This window comes from Danio aesculapii, chromosome 16, assembly GCF_903798145.1.
Source record: "Danio aesculapii chromosome 16, fDanAes4.1, whole genome shotgun sequence".
NCBI lineage: Eukaryota > Metazoa > Chordata > Actinopteri > Cypriniformes > Danionidae > Danio > Danio aesculapii.
This window is the reverse complement of record NC_079450.1, coordinates 7345944-7368990: the sequence shown is the minus strand read 5'-3', so window position 1 is coordinate 7368990 and position 23047 is coordinate 7345944. Positions and strand designations below refer to the sequence as shown.

The 23047-nt window shown below is 37.1% G+C and overlaps 1 protein-coding gene across 1 annotated transcript in view; it reads left to right on the top strand.

The window, feature by feature from the left end:
- The window catches only part of LOC130243333 (inactive phospholipase C-like protein 2), a 131880-nt gene that overhangs the window by 98857 nt on the left and 9976 nt on the right, over positions 1 to 23047 (top strand). Inside the window, exon 5 of the mRNA XM_056475472.1 lies at positions 19895 to 20004. Coding sequence (XP_056331447.1) covers positions 19895 to 20004 — 110 coding nt within the window. The remainder of the gene's footprint in view (positions 1 to 19894; positions 20005 to 23047) is intronic.

Genomic DNA, 23047 nt, shown 5'->3' with positions numbered 1-23047 from the left:
TACTGGAAAAATTTGACATTGCAATATTTTTTTTTTCTCTGCAATATATACAATATAATATATTGTGATATAATTTCACCAGATGACTTAAATAACTTTTTTGCAAAGATTTCAGATTGATTGGGATGATTTTATAGGGGAGTGAAAAATAAATATATTTTTATTAGTGTTGGGCCCCCTCCCCCTCCTATTTTCTATAAAAATATATACATATATATATATATATATATATCCCAAATGATGTTTAACAGAGCAAGGAAATTTTCACAGTATGTCTGATAATAGTTTTTCTTATGGAGAAAGTCTTATTTGTTTTATTTCGGCTAGAATAAAAGCAGTTTTAATTTTTTTCACTTTAAGCTGTATAGAAGAGTGTTGAAAAATATCTATTTAAACATTATTTACTGTCATCATGGCAAAGATAAAATAAATCAGTTATCAAAACTATTATGTTTAGAAATGTGCTGAAAAAATCTGCTCTACTTTAAAAAGAAATTGGGGAAAAAATAAATGGGGGCTAATAATTCTGACTTCAACTGTGTATATATATATATATATGTATGTTTACATAATAAAAGTTAACCACCAAAGGAATAATCGTCATTATAAATCGTGATTAAAATTTTGAGCAAAATAATCGTGATTATCATTTTTTCTGTTATCTTGCAGCTCTAACCTCAGTAGTTCTAGTGTTAAAGCAAGTTGCACTATTACTGTTGCTCATACAAGCAATTGGTTCCTGGAATCATACTTCAAAGGAAGGTTTGCTATTACTTTTCCAAGTGATTAGACACACTGCAACAAACCCTAGCAACTGCTGACTCTGAGGTACAGTTTTATGGTGAACTATCTCTATATTTTCTGCTTGCTGCTTGCCTTTGCAAAACTCACCGTGAGACTAGAGTGTGGGTGGTTGCTGAGACATTGCTATACAGTTTCTAAGGTTCCTCAGAGATTGTCTGCATGTAGGCAACATTATAGCAACCCATTACACTTATATGATCGCTAAAAACCATCCAGAACACTCAATTAACTGCTAAGAACATGCAGAGAATCATGCAAACGTCCATTAAAAATAGCAACCACTAACATTCCTTAGCAACATGCAAACATCCACTCAGAACATCTTAGCAACAAATAAGAGTCCCCTAGTAACATGCAAACATGCACTCATAATTCTTTAGCAACCACATAGTACTTCCTAGCAAGATGCAAACATCTACTCAGAACACCCTAACAACCACCAAGAAATTCATAGCAACATGCAAGCATTCACTCAGAACACCTTTACAACCATCAATAGTTCCCTAGCAACATGTAAGCATTCACTCAGAACACCATAACAACCATCAATAGTTCCCTAGCAACATGTGAACATTCACTCAAAACATCCTTACAGCAGCCAATAGTTCCTTAGCAACATGCAAGCATTCACTCAGAACACCTTAACAACCATCAATAGTTCCCTAGCAACATGTAAGCATTCACTCAGAACACCTTAACAACCACCAAGAGATTCCTAGCAACATGCAAGCATTCACACAGAACATCCTAACAACAACTAAGAGATCCCTAGCAACATGTGAACATTCACTCAAAACATCCTTACAACTGCCAATAGTTCCCTAGCAACATGCACAAATTCACTCAGAACACCTTTACAACCATCAATAGTTCCCTAGCAACATGCAAGCATTCACTCAGAACACCTTAACAACCATCAATAGTTCCTTAGCAACATGCAAGCATTCACTCAGAACACCTCTACAACCACCAATAGTTCCCTAGCAACATGTAAGCATTCACTCAGAACACCTTTACAATCATCAATAGTTCCCTAGCAACATGCAAGCATTTACTCAGAACACCTTAACAACCATCAGTAGTTCCGTAGCAACATGCAAGCATTCACTCAGAACATCCTAACAACCCCTAAGAGATCCCTAGAAACATGTGAACATTCACTCAAAACATCCTTACAACAGCCAATAGTTCCCTAGAAAAATGCAAGCATTCACTCAGAATACCTTAACCACCAATAGTCTCCTAGCAACATGCAAGCATTCACTAAGAACACCTTAACAACCACCAATAATTCCCTAACATGTAAACGTTCACTCAAACATCCTAACAACCACCAAGAGTTCCCTAGCAGCATGCAAAACAAACTCAAAACACCTTAGCAACTGCAAGGCGCTTCCTAGCAACATGCAATCATCCACTCAGATTATATTTTCTACCACCTATAGTTGCCTAGCAACATGCTAACATCCCATCTGAACACCCTAGCAACTGCCTGGTTTTTCCAATCAACAAGAACACATCCACTCAGAATGTCTTAGCAACCAGTTAGAGTTCCCTAGTAACTTGTAAGCATTCTAACATGTAACTTGTAAGAACATGCTAACAACTTTAACAACAAGCTCTGTAGCATCATGCAAAAACACACCTTGAACACCTTAGCAACCACACAGTACTCCTTAGTAACATGCAAACATCCCATCTGAAAAACTTGGCAACTCCCTAGTGCTTCCTAGCAACAAGAAAGTATTCACTCAGATTACCCTAACAACCACTTTGTAGCATTGTGCAACCGCACAGTACTCCTTAGCAACATGCAAACATCCATTCAACTGCCTAAAATTCCCTAGCAAGCTGCAGATGCAGTGCTGTGACATCCACATTCATCTAGCAAACCCTAGCAACCAGCTAAAACATCCTAGCAACGGTGTGGCAATTCCCTGGCAACTGCTCCCAGCACTGCCGCCGCCTTCAGCAGATGAGCAGATGTAGTTGATCATAAAGCCATCACTCTGCCTCCTCCAGCTTTGATGGCTCCTGCTTAACACTAGAGTTTCTCAGCGCCGTTAATGCAGTTTAATATCCTGCATTAGAAGTGTGATGAAACCACAAAGCTGTTATTGATTTCCCAGTCTGTGGCCGCATCAAATATTCATGGTCTTTTGTCCCAGCACAGGCGCACAGAGAACGTCTTTGTCTAATCTGCAGTAAACACTGTAAAATCAATCTCTGCGCTTTAATAAGAAGCCCGTCTCTGACTGGCACACTTCAGTCCAGCTTTAACACCCACGTGAGGTGACCAGATTATGGAAACAGAAATCAGGGACAGTTCCTGGTGCAATATATCATTGAAATGAGATTACATTTTTTCTAATGTAAATGAATGTGCAGTAATCCAAATGTGTGTCCATGTGAAGGACATAGGCAGAATACAATAGTCAAAGAGGATCCAAAAAGGATTTTTTCAAACGACCTCAGACAAGAATGGGTGTTGATTAAGGATGGGTATCGTTAAGGTTTTAATGGTATTACTACTTTTATTGATACCGCTTATCGGTTCGGTACGTTAACGGTTCTCTTATCGGTACTTTTAGTAGTTTTTAAAATGAAATGAAAACATTTTTAATGAAAAAAAAAACAATAATTATAAAACAATTAAATAAAAAAGTTCCTGTAAAAGAATGTACCTGTATGAACAGAGTAGGAGTTTGGTTCGCATTGCCAGCAATAAGTCAGACTTGTTTCCAGTGCATGTTGGACTCCAGCAGGGCTGCCCTTTGCCACCAATCCTGTTCATAATTTTTATGGACAGAATTTCAAGGTGCAGCCTTGGGCTGGAGGGGGTCCGGTTCGGGGACCACAGAGTTTCATCCCTATTATTCGGAGACGATGTTATTCTGTTGGCTTCATCGAGCATGGACCTTCAGAATGCACTGGGACAGTTTACTGCCGAGTGTGATGGAGCTGGGATGAGAATGAGCACCTCCATGTCCGAGGCCATGGTGCTCCACCGGAAAAGGTGGTTTGCCATCTCCAGGTTGAAGGAAAGTCTTTACCCCAGGTTGTGGAGTTTAAGTATCTCGGGGTTTTGTTCACGAGTGAGGGAAGGATGAAACGCGAGATTGACAGGCGGATTGGTGCAGCGGTAGCAGTAATGCAGTCGATGTACTGGTCCGTTGTGGTAAAGGAGGAGCTGAGGCGAAAGGCAAAGCTTTCAATTTACTGATCAATCTACATTCCTACTCTCACCTATGGTCAAGAGCTTTGGGTCATGACCGAAAGGATAAGATCTCGGAGCAGCCGAAACGAGTTTCCTTCAAAGGGTGGCATGGCACACCCTTATGGATAGGGTGAGGAGCTCTGTCACCTGGGAGGAGCTCAGAGCAGAGCCGCTGCTCCTCCACATCAAGAGAAGTCAGCTGAGGTGGCTCGGGCATCTGTTTCAGATGCGTCCTGGACGCCTACCTAGTGAGGTGTTCCAGGCATGTCCCACCGGGCCTCGAGGAAGACCCAGGACACGCTGGAGAGACTATGTCTCTTGGCTGGCCTGGGAACGCCTCTGTATCCCCCCAAAGGAGCTGGAGGAAGTGTCTGGGGAGAGGGAAGTCTGGGGTTCTCTCCTAAGACTGCTGGCCCCATGACCCGGCGCCGGAAAAGCGGCAGAAAAAGAATGAATGAATGAAGAATGTACAATGGTTTGAAGGAAAATGACTCTCAGTTGTTCACCATTCTTCTGGAGAAAAATCAACATGTTTGCCTTTTTTGGCAGAAGTCTGGATCTTTCTTGGTTTATTGTGCTCCCTGCAGTTGAAGATACCCTCTTAGAGTTGCAAAATGCAGTTAAATTATCAGATAATGTTAAAGATTTTTTATTAACAAATTCACATAAACAGTATTTTGGATTAACAAAGTTACAGTTAACAATGTAAAAATAAGCTGTTTTTTATCATTTCTTATTAAGCATAGTTTATTATCAGGCTACTCATAGGCTATATTTGTCAATACAGCTGATGTAAAAGCATTTTTAATGTTTAAGATTTATTTAGGCTACTGCAGAAAAAAATACTGTTTTCAGTGTAGCCAAAAGTGTGTTTATTTAACTAATATTATACTACTTTAGAGAGACCTTATGTGATTGATTGCTAGCAGCATAACGATGTGGATGATGTACCTTTAGCTTGGCAGTCAAAAACTTTTCATTTGTCTTTCGTCAGTTAATGCACTTTTGAAAGATGCTTAGCCAAACTTGGTGCGATTGTTGCAACATACACACACACACACACACACACACACACACACACACACACACACACACACACACACACACACATATTATCCCTCTGTATATTTTTTTTCACCAATTTCTGTTTAACAGAGAGAAGTTTTTTTTCCAACACGTTTCTAATCATAATAGTTTTAATAACTCATTTCTAATAACTAATTTATTTTATTTTTGCCATGATGACAGTAAATAATATTTGACTAGATATTTTTCAAGACACTTCTATACAGCTTAAAGTGACATTTAAAGGCTTAACTAGGTTAATTAGGTTAATTATGCAGGTTAGGGTAATTATTGTATATTGATGGTTTGTTCTGTAGACTATCGAAAAAATATAGCTTAAAGGGGCTAATAATTTTGACCTTAAAATGGTGTTTAAAAAATTAAAAACAGCTTTTATTCTTGCTGAAATAAAACAAATAAGACTTTCGCCAGAAGAAAAAAACATTATCAGACATACTGTGAAAATTTCCTTGCTCTATTAAACATCAAACACAGAGAGTCTAAAACCCTTTTGTATGAGGAACTACTTTCTTCCGCCATTCATTCACATCTGCAGCTGACGTCAGAACAGCAGAAACTGTTACTAATTCACCAACGTCACTTTAGAGCTAGTAGTTGAATGATTCTCTAGCGTAATGTCTAAAGACGACAAAACAGGTGATTTTGCTGACATTTTAATAAGGCTGAACTCTGTAGATATGTCTTCAGAGATATCTTCTTACAGTGTTACAGTCTACAATATTTCTCTGTTGCAAATTGTGATATGTCAATAATTAACCCCGGAAAAAGCAGCGCAATCACTACCATACTGCTGTTGTGTTTGCGATATGGAAAAAACTAAACACATGCAGCCATTTCTTCTTTCTTTCTGCCAACTCAACACACATTCCTGATATGCGAGTCCCATCTCACACTCAATACACTGCAATTATATGGTATAAATACTGCACTACAACATGCAAAAGAGAGAGATCAACTTAGAATATCACTTAGCTGTGTAATAATGATTAGATAAGCTGTAGTTAGAAATTACACTGTTTAGTCTTCTACGGGCTTATTATGGAGTCATGTCGCTGTTTTGGATAGATAACGTCAGCCGCCTTTGGCTAATGGCTGCCGACACGCTGTCTCGCAGAAATTTTAAATATTTTAAAATAGGCACTATCTTTATAAATAAACTGCATAGTTGCAATCTAAACGACTACATTCTCGCCTAAAAAAGCCTCAAAAGTACATGTTGTCCAAAAACAGTAATATAACTGTAGAGTGTCTCTGCTTGTCGCTGTATGTGGGCGGAGTATACACAAGGATGAAGGGTGAGGAGGCTGGTTTAGTGCTGTTATTGCAGAATATCACACGGCTACCAGCCAATCAGATTCAAGAACCAGACAGAACTATTGTGTGTGTGTGTGTGTGTGTATGTATATATATATATATATATATATATATATATATATATATATATATATATATATATATATATATATATATATACACACACACACACACATACATATATACATATATACATATACACATATATATATACATATATACATACATATATACATATACACATATATATATACATATATACATATACACATATACACATATATATATATATATATATATATATATATATATATATATATATATATATATATATATATATATATATATATATATATACATACATATACACACACATTTATATATACACATATTGTTAATTAAATAAATAAATAAAATGGCTTATAAATAGAACTAATTTTCTCTTTATAAAAACACATTACTAAACAAAGCGATAATATAACATAAATCTTAAGTAGTTAGTGTTTGGTTAACTATATTTAAAATTATTTCTATGAAGCTAACAACAAAGATTTGAGCTACAGTATACTATAATAATCCTGGATTTAAGTAATTGTTTATTTTTTACAAAATGTCTATAGTTCTTGCAAAATATTGTCATGAATTCCACAGTAATGGTGTAATAAAAAGCATATACGGCGACTGATTAAATCATTAGTGATCTTCACTAGATGGACTGCTGGAGCGGCACGACAAGCTTTACTAACAGTGAATAGAAAAACTGGGTCAATACTTGTCCGTCCCCTCGTGGGATCTAGTGGAAAACTCCAGCATCGACAGCCCTGAATAATCAAACCTGGGCCACCGCTAAAGAGCAGGCAGGTATTGATCTCCAGGCAGAGTAAATAACACACAGCAGTGGCGGTCAGAGCTCTCAGAGACCAATGCAGGATATTATTTTACTGTAAATATTTGCATATTTGTGTACTAACAATCACATACTCACTTGTTAGGAGACTACAGGTCTGCAGTTTGGATTCAGTGTAATATAGAACAGTGTTTCCCAACCCTGTTCCTGGAGGCACACCAACAGTACATATTTTGGATGTCTCCCTTTTCTGACCCATTAACTTCAGGTGTTGGAGTCTCTTCTGATGTTATGATAAGTTGATTCAGGTGTGTTTGATTAGGGAGAGGTTGAAAATGTGTACTGTTGGTGTGCCTTCAGGAACAGGGTTGGGAAACACTGATATAGAAGACACTTACAGACCAAACTCAAGATGGTATTTCCTTTTTAGTGGAAAACAGGTAAAACATCCATAAAAATGTAATGCAGAGTTCATAAACCTGTACAAAATGAATTGGAAGATGCAGACTTTAGCCTCTTTCACACAGTGATACCAGTTAATATCCAGAAAATTTCCAGAAGGACCGGTAAATTCTGACATCATTAACCAGAAATGACCTCCAAACAGCTGTGATTGTATTTGTAAAGAAGGGGTCGTGCTTTTGTTGATGGTTTCACTTTTATTTAAAGCTTTAGCATTCATGCAGCTGCTTGGTCCCAGAAACATCCAAAGGCAAAGGTCCTAACCGCAGCTGAATGTTAAACATTTGACTACATTACAAATTCTGGATAAGTATTGTGAACAATTTATATGAAAACATATGGAGGAACACTTTCGCATGTCGAGATGTCCATAATATGTGTGTGTGCTGTCGCTCACCGGCTGCTTCACGTGCGCATGCGTCAAGCTACTAAAGCAGAGCTTGAAGGTAAACAAACAGCGGTTTATCATAAGCATTTTATTGATTATTTTTTACACAGTTGGCATTAAGGAACAAACATTATCTGACTAACAACTAGCAGCTAAATGTGTCTGGAAAAATGTATTTTCATAGACAGTGCAGATGTGAATGTGTGAGTGTTCTGATTGGCTAGAGTAGACATCTCACGTCAGCGTGTTCTAGACGTGAACGCGCTCTTTCTGGCAATTTTCCTTCTGCGTTCACACAGTGCAGCATTCCGGCAAATTACTGGTAGAAAAATGCCGGAATGAATTTACCGGCATTTTCAAAAAAGATCTGTTTACACATACAGACCTTTCCGGAAAATTGCCGGTAATTTTCTGGAAAGGTCTGTATGTGTAAAAGGGGCTTATGTTTAAAGTATATTCAACAGCTTTGTTCTTTTTTTATATATTGTAATTATTTTTTAGGGGTTTCCACCTTTATTTTGATTGGAAAGTGGAGATTTACAGACAGGAAAGTGTGGGGAGCAGAGATAGGGGAAGGGTCGGCAAAAGATCTCAAGCCGAGAATCAAACTTGGGTCGCCGTGAGCACCTCGGTGCCATGTGTCGACACGCTAACCCCTAGGCTATTGGCGCCGACAACAGCATTATTCTTAAATAGTTGTCAACCTCCACCAGCATTTATAATTTATGCATTGTTTTTCAGAGTACATTCCTTAAAAATATATATATATATATATATATATAAAACATTGTCAGAAGAATATATTGGATCATATTCAAAACATAAATTGACGAGCTCAAGTCTTTCAATATTTTTATAGCTTGCAAAAAAATAATTTGGTAACTAAGAGTTTTGATGTCTTTGTTGTTGAATGCTCTGATAGTGTTAGCATATATCTGATGTTTGACTGCTTCTTCTTTTCTTGTTTTTGGATCTGAAGTCTCTGTCCTGTGGAAGATTTGTTATTGCAGTGATAACATAAATTGTCTTAAAGGTGCCATATACTGCATTAATTTAATAAGTTAAATTGTTCTCTGATATCTACATAGTAGGTTTATGGCTTTGGTAAGTTAAAAAAAAAATAAATAAATAAAAAAAAAATATATATATATATATATAAATATACATATATATATATATATATATATATATATATATATATATATATACATATATATATATATATATATATATATATATATATATATATATATATATATATATATATATATATATATATATATATATATCACATTTTCATGCTGCGATTAATTGATTGAGCTTTTATCACGGTATACGCTATTATTAAGATATTGTAATTTTACTAGAGAAACAGGTAAAAAAACACAAAAAAACTTCAGTTTCGTCAACTTAGTAACTTTAATAACTTTTTAATTAACTAAAAGTACTTCAAACATTTAAATACAAATAAATATAAATAAAATAATACACAATATAAAAGTAAACTTGAGCAATTATATCAAAGTGAATGTGCAAAGGGAAACCGTCTTCGATCAGCAATCCCTCTGCATTTTTTTTGGACCCAAAATATTTCCAAACCTCTGACTTTTTTTTTGAAGGGGGATAAATTGTCGGCAGCGTTCCTCCTTCCGCCATGCTTTTAGAGAGCGGTGGCAGCGGCGGCACGCACTGCGTGCACACAGTGCTTCTACATGCGGGGATTGTTTACATCAGAGTGCGCATCAGTTCTGCGCAGCATATACGCAGTGTTTCTTCAAGCGGTTGATGGAAAATAAGCTGAAGGGGGATAAATTGTCGGCAGCGTTCCTCCTTCCGCCATGCTTCTTCTCCGTGTGAGGATTATAGTGCGGTGGCAGCGGCGGCCCACACTGCCTGCACACAGTGCTTCTACATGTAGGGATTGTTTACATCAAGTTCTGCGCAGCATATACGCAGTGTTTCTTCAAGCGGTTGATGGAAAATAAGCTGAGGCGCGTTCTAAGAATATAAATTCGGATCTATTATTTTTCACGGTATTTTGAAGTGCAATAACAATATCGTGCATATTCATTACCGTGATTTATCGCATTACCGAATACCGGCACAAGCCTAATATATATATATATATATATATATATATATATATATATATATATATATATATATATATATATATATATATATATATATATATATATATATATATATAATACCTCTTAAGCATGCAAATTTGTACAGTGTTTCAGACTACAGCATGCCTTTCCGCAAAATGAACTCATTTAAAGCACATGAAAGCCTGTAAAGTGAACACACACTACTCCAGAGCTGTGTGTCTCTCCCTCATGCCTCTGTGCGGAGTCTCTGAGCCCTCTATACTACTGACAGCCCGGCTTTTCCCTCTCACAGTACAGTATGTTGCCAGGCAACCACTGGCACAGAGAGCAGCCGACGCGCGCCATTGGCCACCTTCGATCGCGCATCATTAACCCGACAGCACCTCTGCTTACTTACAGCAGACATGAGAGGTTAACAGACTGTGAAAGTAACGTCAGGAATGACTACAAATCATCCTGAAATATGCTTGTGCTCTTCTGCCTAATAGCTTCTCCCTCTTGAGCATTATGGCTGTATTTGTACGCCATCAAACCATGTCTCTGCCGGCTTGTGTGTTGCCTCTTTGGCCAGAGATCTGAATGAGCTGTTTAACTGTTTCTGTAATATCGAATGACTACTCTAGTTATGATGTAAGCTTACACACTCTCGTACGGTTTAAACATGTTCTGAAACAAAACAACACAAAAACACTTTAATACATTTAAGCTGTATCCACTGAACTTGAGTCATACCTGTCCATCCATCTATCTATCTATCTATCTATCTATCTATCTATCTATCTATCTATCTATCTATCTATCTATCTATCTATCTATCTATCTATCTATCTATCTATCTATCATCTGTACATCCGTCCATCTATCTGTCTGTCTGGTCAATCTATCCATCTGTCCATTCATCAATTCATCTGTCTATCTAGCTATCCATCAGTCTATCTATCTGTCCATCCATCTATCTATCTTTCCATCCATACATCCATTTATCTCTCCATTTATTCAACCATCTATGTCTCCATTCATCCATCCATTCATCCATCCATTCATCTATCCGTCTATCTATCTGTCCGTCTGTCTGTCTGTCTGTCTGTCTGTCTGTCTATCCGTCTATCTATCTATCTATCTATCTATCTATCTATCTATCTATCTATCTATCTATCTATCTATCTATCTATTCATCCATTTGTCCATCCATCCATCTGTCCATCTATCTATCATCTGTGCATCTGTCCATCTATCTGTCTGTCTGTCTGGTCAATCTATCCATCCGTCTGTTCATCCATTCATCTGTCTATCTAGCTATCCATCCGTCCATCTGTCCATCCATCCATCCATCTATCTATCTATCTATCTATCTGTTCATCCATTTGTCCATCCATCCATCCATCCGTCCATCTATCTATCATCTGTGCATCTGTCCATCTATCTGTCTGTCTGTCTGGTCAATCTATCCATCCGTCCGTTCATCCATTCATCTGTCTATCTAGCTAGCTATCCATCCGTCCATCTATCTGTCCATTCGTCCATCCATCTATCTGTCCATCCATTTATCTCTCCATTCATTCATCCATCTATGTCTCCATTCATCCATCTATCTGTCCATCCATACATCCATTTATCTCTTCATTCAATCATCCATCTATATCTCCATTTATCTATCTAACCATCTATCTATCTGTCTGTCTGTCTATCTATCTATATGTCTGTCTCTCCATCCATCTATATGTCTGTCTGTCCATCCATCTATATATCCATTCATTTATCTATCCAATCTTTCCATCTATATATCTATCTGTCCATCAATCCATCCATGCATCCATCCATCTGTTTATCTACCCATCTATCCATCTATCTATCCATACGTCCATCTATCCATCGTACCATCTATCCATCTTTTCCCAGCAAAAAGCCTGTGATCCACTAACGTGTTAAATCATGTTAATAACATGTTAAAACATTAGCAATAGTGCTAATGAAATATGCTAGCAATTAGTTAAACTATGTTAGCAAGATTTTAAAACATTCGCAATGTGATAATTCGTGTTAACGGAATATGCTAACAATGTGTTAAATCATGCTAATGGAATATGCAAAAGCTGATAAATCATGTTAGTACTGTTAAAACATTAGCGATTAGTTAATCCACATTAATTAAATATGCTAGCAATGGGTTAAATCATGTTAGCAACACATTTAAACTTCAGAAATGCATTAATTAATGCTATTGTAATACGATAGCATTGTGTTAAATCATGTTAACATACTAAAACACAAGCAATGTGTTAAATCATGCTAATGAACTATTATATCAATCTGTTAAATCATGTTTTACAACAAGTTAAACATTAGAAATGCAATAATTCATGCTAATGAAATATGCTAGCAATATGTTCAATTATGTTAGCAACATGTTAAAACATTAGCATTGCATTAATTGATGCTACTAAAATATTCTTGCAGTGTTAAATCATGTTAACATGTTTAAACATTAGCAATGCATTAATGCATGCTAGAAATTTGCTGTTAAATCATGTTCGCATTACTACAACATGCTAGCAATGTGCTAACATGTTAACATTGTGAGGAAACTTGATAGAAACGTAATAAAACATATTAGCAATGTTCTAATTAATGCCATTAAAACATGCTAAAACAGTTTAAACTATGCTAGAAATCTGCTTTAACATGTTAAACATATGTTTAAATACATTAGCAGTGTGCTCATACATGTTCCAGAAATATCCTCACATTCTTCTCCCTCTTGATCATCATGGCTGTATTTGTACGGCATGAAATGCTGTCTCTGCAGGCTCATGTGTCGCCTCATTGGCCAGAGATCTGCATCTGGAGAGCTGCGTTTAAGCGTTCGCCTCATGTATGCAGAGAGATGTCAGCTTTGTGAACGTGGGATGCGCTAGACGGAGCACAACAGGCGGATTAACTCTCACACACCGCTGATAACATACACACAGACGGAGTCGGCACAGGCGTTTCCATTATTAGTCCTATAGGTGTCGAGGAGAAAAAGTATCTGTGATCATTCTTGCTCATTTATTAACAGGGATGCATTTGCTAAATATGCCAGTTGCTGCAAGTGAATATTCTGATGATTCTGATGTTTAGGCCATGCGCAGATGAAGGGCTGTTGCTAGATCGGATACAGTTGTGGCCAGAAGTTAACCTGAATTATTTATATTATTTACAAAATGTACCATTTATTGTATTTTATTAATGTCTACCCCTACAACAACCCTAGACCCAACCATCACAGTAACGTAAAACCAGTAGTTGTACCGAGTATCATTTATGTCATAGTGTTTCCCCTACCATTATCTTAGGGGGGCACCCCGCCCTCCCAACAGCTTTCCCCGCCCCCTTGAAGGAAAGTTAATGTTATTTTCTATATAGCGCCAGATCACAACTTCTTTTAATAAACAAGCTAAATAGCTAAATACATAATATCTTATTTACACAACAGCATGTGATTACTGTCTCTACATGGTTGCGCGATTACAAATTTCACGAGTTCACACTCACAGATATTTGACTGAATAGAATATGCGTATTTGGCGTGCTGTCCGGAGAGAGGGCTCTGAGCTCGGGAAGACACCCTAATTCGTGTTATTCCTCTTATCAGGATAAAGAGAGACAGGGTCTGAGAGCAGTGTCTAGCCCGGCTCCAGAACGCTCCCCCCTCAGATTTAAATAGGTATCTGGTTTAATGGTGTGGTGTTGGGGTGGTGAAGGGACGCTGAATTCAAGAGAAAACTGAGGTATGACGTGTTTGACTATTTATAGGGGTTTGCTCTTGAGCTGATTGGATAATAGAATGATTGTGTGTGTGTGTTGAATTAGCCTTGTCAAAGACTGATCATGCTTCTCCCGAAATTTGTTTATAAAACATCACTTCTGCTCTCTGAACGACGCATGGTGGAGTTCACACAGCATCTCTCAGCTGTATGGGAATGGGAGTGCGCGCGCCACACCTGACAGGACCGAAGAAGCACGAGCGCTCCTGTATGTAATGCATGTTTATTGGTGCGACTCGTGTGAGTGATGCTCTATGTTGCAAGAGCAGCCATTGTATTCTTATTGCTTTGAGCTGCTGTGACGCGAGCAGAGTGATCGCCGCTATCTAGTGTCTCGTCCAATCTTATGAACTCTCCCGGAAGCTCCGCGAGTGTCCCGCAAATTTATACCGGCTCAGTGATCCCCAAAAACAGGTTAAAATACCCGGAAATCTTGGCGAGGCGAGTGAATGAGCAAAAGAACAGATCGCGAGAGGCACAGTGTGATGGTCTAAACATAAAATCTTTTAGGTTAAATGAATAGAGCAGTAAAGATATGGCAAGTGCATTAGAATTCTTATGCATCAAACGTGGGCTCCAAACATTTTCTTGATTGAGACATGTTGAACTCTTCTTTCATCATTTGCGATGTTTCCAAATTGCATTGTTTGTAATTTCATTCATTCATTTTCTTTTGTTTGTAATTTTTCTTACCAATGTTTATATCTGTGTTTTATATTCTGTGGCGGTTCATTCCGCTGTGGCGTCCCTGCTAGATAAGTGACTAAGCTGAAGTCAAATAAATGAATGGATGAATTATTTTCCGTAAAGCTGCTTCTGGCCATGACACTTTCACACCTAAATGGTTTTAAGAGATGTGTTTAAAGAATTATATGCAGCATCCTTGATTTATTCTCTAAGGTAAGGCAAGATCTTATCTTAGGGTTCATACTTATTTGTTCAATGCATTATAAAGCTTGAAGCATTAGAATCGGTACTCTGTATCGGCCGATCACCATGACAAGAAAACGGTATTCAATATCGGCTGCAAAAATCCTGATTGGACTATTCCTAGCTTTGACCCAACTTGGCTGTCAGAGCAACAATACTCTCCCAGGCTGTATAAAACTGATCTTAGTAATCAAGTCAGCAAATACACCTTTAGGAAAAAGAAGTATAAAAGTATACTTTATTTAGCAAGTATACTAATATCAATATCTATCTCCCAGAAGCCCAGAAAAATACACTGCAGTGACAAAAGCTGCACACTTTGTGGATAAAAAAGATATAAAAATAAATGTACATTTTTAGCTTAACGCTTGCACAGTTCAAACAATTGTTCTGTCATTTACTGCTGTCTTTAAAAGAAACAAATTAACACCATGATGACTCCTTGTGTCAGTCTTAACAGTCGCGCCACGCCACACCCCCAATCCCCCCCCCCCCCCAAAAAAAAAAAAAACTGTTAACTTAGGGGAAACACGGTGTTATTTATTAAATTACCCAATAAATGTATTTTATTACTGCAAACAATTATTATTGTTATACGGTGTTACAAAATTGACGCTATATTGATGTCCATATCCGCAGCTGTAGCCTATTTTGACTTTACTTTTCAAGTGGCACGAATGATGCAAAACACATGAATTGCTTGAGTTGGAAAATCTGAACTTCAGCAGACATTCGCACCACATTAACCCATCAGGAGCTTGCTTTTGTAGGGGAGTGATTATGGTGTAGCATCTGTTGTTGGTGTCCCGAGGGGAAATTCTCTTGTCGACAGCAGACAGCAGCTTATCAAACTGGGCTCGGCTCAGTCGGAAGCACCGCTGAAATCATCCAGGTATAGTTTTTAGAGGAGTTGATGAACTCACAGAGCTGGGTGCACCTCTGAAAGTATCTACTTTCTCAGACACAGCGCTGGAGGAATATATGCTATTTTTCAGCCTTCCTAAAGCACATAAATCACAGCTAATATCTCGATAAAAACCATGTTATCACACCCCTCTTACAGTTAGTTTGCTATAAGGGAATGATGCACAAACAAAAGCCCCGACCCCTACTCAATATTCAGTTTCAGTTGGATGTACATTAACAAACTGAAATAAAAGTCTTACCAACTTCCACATCACGCTGAATTTCATAATTACATTTGTTATATATATATATTATATTTTTGTCATATTAAATTAATAGTTATATTTATTAGTTTAATGATTTAAATAAACGTTGCCAAGTAAATATTATTGAAGTGACTAGTCATCCAGTGCCTAGGCTGTAAAAAATGCAGGGTTTAACAACATTCATTCATCTTGTCCCAACACAAATGGATTAGGTTAACTTAAATTCAAGTGGATTAAACATAAAAAAATTAAGTTGTCCCAAAAGTCTCAAAAATTGTGTTGTTCCAGCTCATTTTAAATAAGTAGTTTGAACAAACAGCAAAATCATTTTTTTTTTATGTATTGTAATTTGTTTTCCACCAGAAATGACATAAAGCATCCAGTCAGATCAAAACATCACAAGCATTATTTACCTGTAGCTGTCTTTTACAATAAATATACAGCTGAACTATGACTAAAATAAGATGTTTCCTCTCCCCAGTGTCCATCCTATTAGATCAGCAGAATGAAAGAAAGACAGAAAAGGAACGGTGCGGTTCTTGGGTGACAAATCTGCTCTGTGTTCTCTGGCTTGATGCTAATGCGGTCTGAAAGGATTCATGTCTGTCTGCTGTGCCCACGCTCACATCTCATCTCGGCTTCCTCTCTTCATTCTCTCTCTCTCTCTCTTTCTTTCTGTTTAAACGTGCATTAGTCACCTGTTTTCTGATCATGTCACAAGCGTTTAGCATCCTTGTTTGTGCCATGCGGCTCAAGGAGAAACTTGACACTCATAATTTACCACGACTGGACAATAACAGCACCAAACATGAGGATCTGGATCTGTTGTGTGTGAGACACAATAGACCTGTTCTCACATCTCCCATCAGCATTTAATATGAACCAGCAGGATAAACTTGCCTCATGAGAGAGAGTACAGAGAGTAAATATGTTTGTCTGAATCATGCAATATGTCCTTTAAACACACAAGTGTATGAATCAGCCCAGGCTTATTAGAAGTACATGCCTCACATTTTTGTGAAACAAAATACGTTGCTTTGGGAATGTTTTGTTGCACATTTCAGATGACAAATCCACTAGAGGGCGCTGCCTAATTTTTGGAAAATCTGGAATACGTTATTTAGGGCACATTTAGCTGTGTTTCAGACAAACGTTCTTGTATACGTCCATAGGACCTTAACCCTACCAATATTTAAAAGCAAACACATACACTCACCGGCCACTTTATTAGGTACACCTGTCTTACTGCTTATTAACGCAAACTTCTAATCAGCCAATCCCATGGCAGCAACTTAATGCATTTAGACATGTAGACATGGTCAAGACGATCTGCTGCAGTTCAAACCGAGCATCAGAATGGGGAAGAAAGGGGATTTATCTGACTTTAAACATGGCATGGTTGTTGGTGCCAGACGGGTTGGTCTGAGTATTTCAGAAAATGCTGATCTACTGGGAGTTTCACGCACAACCATTTGTAGGGTTTACAAAGAATGGTCCGGAAAAGAGAAAATATCCAGTGAGCGGCAGTTCTGTGAGTGTAAATACCTTGTTGATGCCAGAGGTCAGAGAATAATCAGGTCCGTAGCCAGGGGGGGGTTCAGGTGGTTCGAAAGACCCACCTCTCAGACAAAGGTGAAGAATTTGTCCCACACATGAGCTCATTAGTCCTATTTTGACTGCTATGCCATCATAGATCGTGAAAATAACCCATCGACTTCCATGTGACTAATCATCTAATCAGTTTCAACCAATGTCCAACATCCAGCTGTTCAAAAAAACATACAATCTGATGTCATCATCTTTTCACTACTGACCTAATGTATTGTTTGTGAAACAAAAATGACCAATAAAATGGTGTGAAGTACCAAAAGTGGCTCATATTAAAATGAATTTAAATACTAATTTGGATGAATATATGGTCCATTTGAGTATTAGTAGACTGTCGGCTTAATATGTTGATACTGCTCTTAAACAGACATTTAACTGACTGTAATAAAACAAGTACATGTCAACTAACTGTGAGTTCACACCCAAGGCGGTGAGAGCGTCAAAGGTCGCTCTGGCCGCCCTGGCGTCAACAATGTCTGCCTTCAGCTCTGGCGGCGAGAGCATCATTATTTGCTACATTAATCTCGTATTTAAAGGGGCCGTTGCATCATATTATATCAGTTACATTCCCGCATAAAACATGCTTTCTAGCGTGAAAATGTTGCACACTTTTTAGAAAATTCAATTAACAATAGAAGATCAAGTTGCATGTGGTGTGTCTTTGCTCACATTCTAATATGTGTCCATATGTCTGAAATATTCTGAAGCAGCAATACTGCTTTGTATTGTCGCATGAGATTCCCACTTTTTTTAAAGAAAAAATATAACTTTAATGCACATCAGCAACTCGCCAGTATTTTTTTTTGTTTGTTCCTGTAAGAAAACATTGTAAATGATCATAAATCCGGCGACCGCAATAATCAAACCCTTGGGAACAACTGAGGTCGGAACCAAAGTTCACAGGTCTGTGTTCTCTGGACTCCTCTCAAGCGGTGGACTTCATTCTGATTTCTTGCTGTTGAACCACGTCATAGCTCATTACCATAAAGTTGACTTGATTTCAACTCTCCTCAACGCCCACACCGGCGAAGACGTGCCACACTGCTCCTCGCCGCTGGCTTCTATTGAAAATGATTGACTTCCGTCTACTATGATGCTCTCGCCGCTTTTGGTGTGAATGTACAGGTACCCCAACCTAACAGTCTACTTATAATCTAATGAGAATTAGTTGGCATGTAGATGCAATGTAACTTAAATTCAACAAATGGACCATCAAAATAAAGTGTGACCTTATTATTATTTTTATAATTAAATTTTTTTATTATTCAAATGGCCAAATTCTTGGAAGGTTTTAAAAACAGCCTATTGTCATTTATTAGGCAAATAACAAACTGGCCACAACCTATTTTTGTTCTAATCATGTAATATGATGTAATAATTTTGTATTTTAAAAATACATATTTATTCATATTTCGTTATTCTAAAACTTTAGGAAATATTTTGGTACATTAAAAAGTGTGGTTATGATCACCACTTAACAAGCAAATCCAGCTAAACACTGCTTAAAATGTCAATAAAATGCAGTGTTATAACCTATAATTAAATAGAAAATGAGGCGAATAACTGCAAAAATGGCCACTTTTAGAGAAAAAAAAAAGAAAAGAACCACCCTTTTCACCAGGACGGCTATGGTCCTGAGAATGGCCAGACTGGCTCAAGCAGATAAACCAAAATATTACTTTTTTAATGCATAATATTGGCTCTTTAGCATAAGTCTAACATCCGAATTAACCCTTTGAGAATAATTAAGTGCTGTTTTGGTTATAAAAAAAAAGTCACTATTTCTAAATGCTTGTACAAGCCAGGATTCGAACTCCGGTCGCTCGTAGCGCAGTTGCATGATGCTCGCGTAAGCCCCACTCGGATACAGGAGACTGTGTTTGTATTTCCAACCCTGTCAATTAAACGCAGATTCGCCAGATCTCAGAACGCTTGTGTAGTTATCAATCCTTTGAATCGCTTTAGTCATGTGACCTGGGTGTTTCAAGTTTCAGAGCAGTGTTTTGAAACATCTGTGGTACAATCCATGCAAGTTTGGCCCAAAAGTATAAATCTCCCTTTATAAACACCCTTTAAAGTAAAGTGTTACCATTCATTTTTATGACACTATTTTGGCTAATTCAAAATTGTGAATCTGTCATTTCAGCGATGGAGTTCCACGAGAATCTACACGATATGGCAGTGAAGGAGGGACTGAAGGGAAGAAAACTGCACAAATCTGTGGAGAGCTTCACCTGGAACATCACTATTCTGAAGGTGAGCTTAAACAGGCTCTAAACACCTGCCAACAAAAATCACTCCGCCATTTGAGATGATGATTTGCATACATTTAGCATAAAAAGACTTTAACATTCACATTTTCACAATATTAATGTTTTGTGGGGTTTTTTGGACCGATGTGACAGATTAGAGGACATTACTGCTGTTCAATACGAGCTTACACAACCTCCTGCGGAATGAAAAGCAAATAGGCTGTAATAGAATTCAGTACAGCTGCGTTAACTACATTTGCATTTGATGAAAGAAATCCCTCAGTGCTTACTGAAGACAGACAAAGAAAAGTGTTAAAGGTTGAGCGACATTTAAGTTTTAGACATTTGGTTCAGCATAATGAAGTCTTTTTTGAACAAAGATGGATATGAAGTGCATTTCTGCCGCCCACTTTTTTTGGCAAAGTTGGTTCCAGCAGTGTTATTTCCATTCTTTTTCCTCATATGCAAGACTCGTTTTAATCATTAAAAGTCATGAATCAAACAAGACAGATAATGAAAATTGAATAAACTGACAGGTGCAAGTTGAGAACTTTGAGGAAAGAACTACTATCCCATAAAGCACAATCAAATGAACTATAAACACAAATATAAGTCTATAATTTGTATAGACCAGGGGTAGGGAACCTATGGTTCGGGAGCCACATATGGCTCTTTGACCAAAATATGTGGCTCTCCAGCTGTTTTTCTTCAATAATATTTCAGATTTTTTAAAAAAAAATAGAACTGTTACTAGAAATTAGTTTACTATTGAAAATATAATTACAACAATTCCCTTTATATTGTATTTTCTACAGCAAAATGAATAAGAACTCAGTTTACAATACAAGGACTTTTCAACCAATTCGCATATGTGGTGCTGTGGTTTAACTTGAATCACAACAACAAGTTATATTTCTTACATAACTATGGTAATTTACATTTCTATTGTAACCTCACACACGTAAATTCAAACATTCATGAGTGGCGATGTCAAAAAGAAAAAAAAATCTGTAAATTGTCCTTTCTTTATACATTATGATACGTCATATTTGTTTATTTTTGAGTTGTGCATGGACATAAATAATGGTTTTATTTATAAATAAATAAAGGTTTTGTTATATACACACACCCCATGTGGCTTTTTAAAAAACGCATTTGATAAAAAAAAATCTGAAATGGCTCTTTGCTGAAAAAAGGTTCCTGACCCCTGGTATAGACCCTAAGTGCCAGTTAAGTTTAACCAACAGTATGTCTACATATTATAACATTATTTTTGTTTTTTTATCATGTTTGAGATATAAGAACACTCATATTATACTATAATTTTTTAGCACACAATTTTGAGATAATGGGCCCTATCATACACCCGGCGTAATAAGGTGCAAGACGTGCTTGGCACGATTTGTTGCTATTTTCAGACCAGCGCAACTGTAATTTTCCTGTTTTTCACCACATTGTTTAAATAGCAAATCCATTTGCGCCACTTTGTGAACTCATAGGCGTGCTGGTCTAAAATAGAGGTGTGTTTGTTGTAAGGCGCATCGTTGGCGTGTTGCTATTTTGAAGAACTAAAATAGACTGCACTATTGACCAACTAATAGCAGGTCTAAAACATCAGAGCATGTTAGTTATGCGTCTATGTAGGTTCAAATGCTTACACATTTCTTAATACACACTGGATGTCCAGTAATATACAAATATCTTTACATATGATGAACAATTAAAGGATTAAAATGACAAATTTTTATGACAATTTGGATTTGTATAATGTTATTATTAGTATTACTAATTATATGCGTATTTATATTTGTATTAATAAAAATAAGTTTAGATTTGTCCACCTGTCGGGTTTTGGAGTTGTATGCATCACCATATGGGGCATAAGAATAGGACGTGTGTTTGGATATAACTCAGTTTTTTGACCACTCTTCGTTATTATGTCTCATTTATTAATTTGCTGGAAGTTAGAACTGAATTTAGAAAGTTTTGTAACACAACTTGGCCATCAACAAACGAAATGAAACATGTAAGGTAATAGAGGTCTTCAGTGGAGTGCGTACAACACCATATCCTTATTCACGAATGTAAAGGAGTAAAGAGTAAGAGAAAGTAAAGAGGCTGAATGGAGGAGGCTCGTTCTTTATTCTTGTGCTGCAGATGATCTGTTTAACTGTTTTCTCACTAGTGAAGTGTTCAGTTTTTCCACTTACAATGTCCGTCATGTAAATAGCAAGTGCCCCATGGTGCAACACAACTGACTCTTAAAGGGAATAGGAGATGAGACTCTGATTGGTTTAATGCCCATTATGCTTGAAGCACACCCATAACTCATTAAGAGAATAAGCACAACTCTGTTAGACCATGTGCCGGGGCGCAGAGCATATATTTCTACCCTTAAAATAGCAAAAGTGGATTCGGACATGCCCTTAATGCTTTTGTGCCATGCACTTTAGGCTACATTTACACTGCAGATCTTGATTGTCAATTCTAATTTTGTGACTGTATCTGATTTATTTATTTATTTTTTAAATCCAGCTAACATCATCTTTCAAAAATGACTCGTATCCGATTGTCTGCATTTACACAGCACACAGGCAAATGCGCAATATCCAGAAAAAAATTAATAAATAAATTAAAAAAGTGCGGGTACTGACTGACCACTGATAATAAAAGAGCGCCCCTTTCTCTGTTTCTGTATTTAATCTGTTCGCAGGGTTTCATTTTTTAAAAATCTTTTTGACATGCTGTTTTACTATAATTTATGACAGAAACGTTCTCATCTTCTTTCAATCTAGGCCTTTTTTAAACCAGTAGGCATCTTATTGTAATATCCATGTAAGCAACAGTTTTATATTAGTTTATAATAGTTACGAGGCGGATATTGAGCTCTCTCTCATTAACATGCTTAAATACTTGTGCTACATGACAATATAAAAGCTTTTTTAGCCCTCGTGTATCAGATTTAAGGTTTGGGACTCTGCGGAAGTCTGTTCTGAAATGACAGCATCAGACTTGACATCATACGTTATGGTTTTTAATGATGCGCG